This window comes from Pristiophorus japonicus, chromosome 1, assembly GCF_044704955.1.
Source record: "Pristiophorus japonicus isolate sPriJap1 chromosome 1, sPriJap1.hap1, whole genome shotgun sequence".
Classification (NCBI taxonomy): domain Eukaryota; kingdom Metazoa; phylum Chordata; class Chondrichthyes; family Pristiophoridae; genus Pristiophorus; species Pristiophorus japonicus.
In genome coordinates, this window is record NC_091977.1 from 167492805 (window position 1) to 167498804 (window position 6000).

Genomic DNA, 6000 nt, shown 5'->3' on the forward strand with positions numbered 1-6000 from the left:
CTGGAAGCAATACGGTGGAGGAGGATTTCCTGGAGTGCATAAGGGATGGTTTTTTAGACCAATATGTCGAGGAACCAACTAGGGGGGAGGCCATCTTAGACTGGGTGTTGTGTAATGAGAGAGGATTAATTAGCAATCTCGTTGTGCGAGGCCCCTTGGGGAACAGTGACCATAATATGGTGGAATTCTGCATTAGGATGGAGAATGAAACAGTTAATTGAGAGACCATGGTCCAGAACTTAAAGAAGGGTAACTTTGAAGGTATGAGGCGTGAATTGGCTAGGATAGATTGGCGAATGATACTGAATGGGTTGACTGTGGATGGGCAATGGCAGACATTTAGAGACCGCATGGATGAACTACAACAATTGTACATTCCTGTCTGGCGTAAAAATAAAAAAGGGAAGGTGGCTCAACCGTGGCTATCAAGGGAAATCAGGGATAGCATTAAAGCCAAGGAAGTGGCATACAAATTGGCCAGAAATAGCAGCGAACCCGGGGACTGGAAGAAATTTAGAACTCAGCAGAGGAGGACAAAGGGTTTGATTAGGGCAGGGAAAATGGAGTACGAGAAGAAGCTTGCAGGGAACATTAAGACGGATTGCAAAAGTTTCTATAGATATGTAAAGAGAAAAAGGTTAGTAAAGACAAACGTAGGTCCCCTGCAGTCAGAATCAGGGGAAGTCATAACGGGGAACAAAGAAATGGCGGACCAATTGAACAAGTACTTTGGTTCGGTATTCACTGAGGAGGACACAAACAACCTTCCGGATATAAAAGGGGTCGGAGGGTCTAGTAAGGAGGAGGAACTGAAGGAAATCCTTATTAGTCGGGAAATTGTGTTGGGGAAATTGATGGGATTGAAGGCCGATAAATCCCCAGGGCCTGATGGACTGCATTCCAGAGTACTTAAGGAGGTGGCCTTGGAAATAGTGGATGCATTGACAGTCATTTTCCAACATTCCATTGACTCTGGATCAGTTCCTATCGAGTGGAGGGTAGCCAATGTAACCCCACTTTTTAAAAAAGGAGGGAGAGAGAAAACAGGGAATTATAGACCGGTCAGCCTGACATCGGTAGTGGGTAAAATGATGGAATCAATTATTAAGGATGTCATAGCAGTGCATTTGGAAAGAGGTAATATGATCGGTCCAAGTCAGCATGGATTTGTGAAAGGGAAATCATGCTTGACAAATCTTCTGGAATTTTGTGAGGATGTTTCCAGTAGAGTGGACAAGGGAGAACCAGTTGATGTGGTATATTTGGACTTTCAGAAGGCTTTCGACAAGGTCCCACACAAGAGATTAATGTGCAAAGTTAAAGCACATGGGATTGGGGGTAGTGTGCTGACATGGATTGAGAACTGGTTGTCAGACAGGAAGCAAAGAGTAGGAGTAAATGGGGACTTTTCAGAATGGCAGGCAGTGACTAGTGGGGTACCGCAAGGTTCTGTGCTGGGGCCCCAGCTGTTTGCACTGTACATTAATGATTTAGACGAGGGGATTAAATGTAGTATCTCCAAATTTGCGGATGACACTAAGTTGGGTGACAGTGTGAGCTGCGAGGAGGATGCTATGAGGCTGCAGAGCGACTTGGATAGGTTAGATGAGTGGCCAAATGCATGGCAGATGAAGTATAATGTGGATAAATGTGAGGTTATCCACTTTGGTGGTAAAAACAGAGAGACAGATATTATCTGAATGGTGACAGATTAGGAAAAGGGGAGTTGCAAAGAGACCTGGGTGTCATGGTACATCAGTCATTGAAGGTTGGCATGCAGGTACAGCAGGCAGTTAAGAAAGCAAATGGCATGTTGGCCTTCATAGCGAGGGGATTTGAGTACAGGGGCAGGGAGGTGTTGCTACAATTGTACAGGGCCTTGGTGAGGCCACACCTGGAGTATTGTGTACAGTTTTGGTCTCCTAACCTGAGGAAGGACATTCTTGCTATTGAGGGAGTGCAGCGAAGGTTCACCAGACTGATTCCCAGGATGGCGGGACTGACCTATCAAGAAAGACTGGATCAACTGGGCTTGTATTCACTGGAGTTCAGAAGAATGAGAGGGAACCTCATAGAAACGTTTAAAATTCTGACGGGGTTAGACAGGTTAGATGCAGGAAGAATGTTCCCAATGTTGGGGGAGTCCAGAACCAGGGGACACAGTCTAAGGATAAGGGAGAAGCCATTTAGGACCGAGATGAGGAGAAATTTCTTCACCCAGAGAGTGGTGAACCTGTGGAATTCTCTACCACAGAAAGTTGTTGAGGCCAATTCACTAAATATATTCAAAAAGGAGTTAGATGAAGTCCTTACTACTAGGGGAATCAAGGGGTATGGTGAGAAAGCAGGAATGGGGTACTGAAGTTGCAGGTTCAGCCATGAACTCATTGAATGGCGGTGCAGTCTAGAAGGGCCGAATGGCCTACTCCTGCACCTATTTTCTATGTTTCTATGTTTCACATTCTATGGTTATACAATTATATTTCAACTTGATGGCATGCAGGATTTACTAAAGGCTTATAAGTATCAAACTTTGTCTTTGTGTATGAATAAATCATAAGGTATCAGAGCTCTTAGAGTTTTATTCCTCAATGACACTCCATGTTGTAAACATAAAATAAGGTGCACTACCATCAGGCCAGTCGGGTCCATCTTTTCAAGGCCCATTTGCATTTAAATCTTCTAAAATGAAACAATTGTCCGTCATCAGTCTTTGAATATATTGTTCTTGGTCTTGTATCCTTTTTATGTCCTGATGCTTTTTAGTCCTCCCTCTTTTTATCACCCATCTATGTCTTCACAACCTACATGCGTTGTGTCCACAAATTAGATACAGCCTTGCTACTACTTTTACTGGCAGCACGACGACTACAGAACTAAACTTTTAAAAAAAGAGACACTGCCTCCTTCTCCCTCCTCTCCTTCCAAAAAGCATCATGTTTCATCCAAGACATACAAAAATTTAAGATTGACATTGCAGACCAACTGGTTCACTCATGATCTTTAGGTACAGAAATCTGTCATCCTTACCCAGTCCCACACCAACTTAACTCTTAACTGCCCTCTTAAGTAGTCCAGCTAGTTACTTGTTGACCACCACTGCCTTCTCAAGACAACGAGGGTTGGGCAATAAAGGCTGGACACATCCAAAGAGTATTTTTTTTTAAGTTAGCCTTTGGGCGCTTATATTTCTCACCACAGGGATAACAATACCTGAAAATTAAAACAGTTGTTGATATTATGATCTGGTCAAATGATAACCAATGAGGTACAGTGTCAGAGAACATGGAATGCTTGAGCGTGAGGCTCTAAGTCACAAAGTTCCTCTTTTAGTCAGGCCCACGGATAGCACTGATCAAATACCTTTGGAAAAGATCCATTTCACTTCCTATACAACACACGGCAACTGAAACGGGTGACACAACTTCGCGGAAGTGTTTCGCAAACGATTTTATCAGCCCAACATAGAATCATAGAATTGAGACAATCGACGGGAAAATCCGGTTACAAAAATACTGCGGCATCATGTGCACGTCTACATGGCGAGGTCGAAAATGACGCCCAGCTGTACGGAATCCTCTCAACCAGCCAACATTGAAAGCGTTTGCCCCGAATATACTGGCTGTGCCAAAGCTCAAAGCACAGCTGCAGTTCTCCAGCCGGCCTGTGTCAAAACAGTCCCAGCAATGGCTACGGAACTATTTTCTCCCCCAGCAATATTTAATATTCAACACTGTTTCAGCCAGGGTTACCTGGAAGAAAGGGACGCAGCTTCTCAGTCCTTCCGGATCAGTGCAAGTCGTGTACTGAACATCCCTCGGACACTCCCTCCGTCAGTCAGACCCAGAGGGGCGCAGCTCCACTGCCCAAAGCACCAGGAGACGGCGGGGCGGGTGCCGGGCCGGGCGGGGAATCCAGGCGAAATGTCAGTTCACATAATTTATTCCCCCAACTGCCCGCTCACCCAAATGCCGGTGGTGTTTCTCATTAATAGCTAGCGCCCCGCGGCGGATTTCTTCTCAACGTAATTACAGGAAAGATAAACTTGCAAACTTCGTTCTGAAGATACATTTAAGCAAAACACAACTGGGAGCAGCGAGGGACGCTCGGCTCGGCCTGGACTCTCCGAGCTGACAATCCGGGCCGAGCCGAGCTGCTTAACTACCAGCGACCGATTCCCTCACATTTACCTTTCTGGACCCTCCACCTTTTCTTTTGTTGCGCTGCCACATGTTGGAGGATATGTACTGCGACTCGAGCACAGAACGTTACTTCTTTTCCGCAGAGCCGAACTTCCAGCCTAACTCCACAAGCGCTGGCTCTATTCCGTCCCAACTTGCAGTAGGTTCCAGTTTAGGGCGTGTCTAATTTCAGTCCCTCTACATTTTTCTGTTCTGGAACACATTGTCAACAGGTTGAACGGATTCAGAGGCATTATTCATACTGCCATCACCCACAAGAAACACCCATTTGCTGCCCCCACTAACTCCAAGGAGGTTATGTTTAACTTGATAGTCCGACGGACCCTCCACACACACACACACACACACACATGTATAAAAATAACTTGTATTACAATGTTCTACTATCAAAGTTACCAAACATTCTGGATAATATTTTTCTAGAAGTCTGAAATTGTTCAGTGAATTTTCCTTCTGGTTTCTGTTCCCCAAAGTGACACAGGCGAGAGCGGGAACTCATCCGTGGAGATGATAGGTATGAACTTCTGAGCCCTTGCTCCCTGGCATAGATGGTGTGTTGGTGCCTGTCAATCATGTCTGTCAAATCAGGTTTCAAATGGCATTCAAGAATAAAGTACAGAGAAGTATGTTTAACTTTCATTTCTTCCAAATAGATGTAAGCAAACAATTGTGAGATGAGATAGAGGAAGAGATTTCTCCCAGTGCAAGCATATTGGCTCTGATGTTTTTCTGAGGAACGGAAGACTGATCTGGAGGGTCTTGCGAGTGGAGGCAAATGCGACAGCTACTTTTGTTATGTATGTTAACTGGGTTTTACCTGCCACCGGAGGGCGTCACTGGCAGACATGTGCAAGCCATGTATATAATGTTGAATCCTCACTTTGAGAATAAATAAACTGGAGTAAGGTCATGCCTGAACTAGCTCACCATACTTAGCCTCGTGGAGTTATTCCATACTTAACAACTTTCACTTTCTACAATTCTGGGATTTCCTACATATGTTATTACAGGCCCCTGGAAGCCCATCCCTTGCAAATGTGCAGATCATATGATAACAGCTGTGCTTAGGGTGCCAGTTTGCAATTTCTGTTTTCCCAACACAAACATGTAGCACTAGGAAACAGAATATCCATGCACTTACAGGCTTCCCTAACTTCCCGAGAGTAAAAGATTGCACATACATTACATTGAAATACATGCCCATTTCCAGCGAGTATATTATCGAATAACATGTATATTATGTACCTCCGCGACACCCTGGTACATTCTGAAGTCCACCCCCAGCACCCCTCCCCTTCCCACCGCAGCTTCCTGTGCACGCGTAGGAGATGCAACACCTGCCTTTTTACCTCCTCCCTTCTGTTGTATATCTGTAAAGCATGCACTCCCATGTTCTGCCACCAGGGAGCTCATCCCCTGAAGTCCCAAGGGATCCCAGCATCCCTTGGGAGCACTGTATATAAGCCGGCCCCTAAGGCCTGTTCCTCACTCTGGAGTGTCTTATTAAAGTCTGAGGTCACTGTTACTTTAACCTCCCTGTGTGCAGCCTCATCTATGTTAGGAACACAATAACTGGCGACGAGAATACGAATCCAACGCAAAGATGCAGCAAACTATGGGCATCCTGGAGAAGTTCTCGGAGGGTGAGGACTGGGAAGCCTATGTCGAATGGCTAGACCAGTACTTTATAGCCAACGAGCTGGACGGAGAAGGAAGCACTCCAAAACCGAGAGCAGTCCTCCTCACAGTCTGCGGGGCACCGACCTACAACCTCATGAAGAATCTTCTGGCTCCGATG

General features: G+C 45.4%; 1 protein-coding gene across 23 annotated transcripts in view; it reads right to left on the reverse strand.

The window, feature by feature from the left end:
- Nucleotides 1-4662, reverse strand: part of cast (calpastatin) — a 212746-nt gene extending 208084 nt beyond the window's left edge. For 11 of the 23 annotated variants that reach the window (XM_070884614.1, XM_070884633.1, XM_070884619.1 and 8 more), the window contains exons 1-2: nucleotides 4599-4659; nucleotides 4191-4394 (exon numbers count right to left, since the gene is read on the reverse strand). In XM_070884614.1, coding sequence (XP_070740715.1) covers nucleotides 4191-4232 — 42 coding nt within the window. In that variant the 5' untranslated portion in view covers nucleotides 4233-4394; nucleotides 4599-4659. Of the gene's footprint in view, nucleotides 1-3363; nucleotides 3569-3752; nucleotides 3904-4190; nucleotides 4395-4598 lie in introns of those variants that run through there. The other 12 variants (XM_070884646.1, XM_070884593.1, XM_070884600.1 and 9 more) reach the window with 8 other exon arrangements.
- Between the last annotated feature and the right edge of the window lie 1338 nt (nucleotides 4663-6000).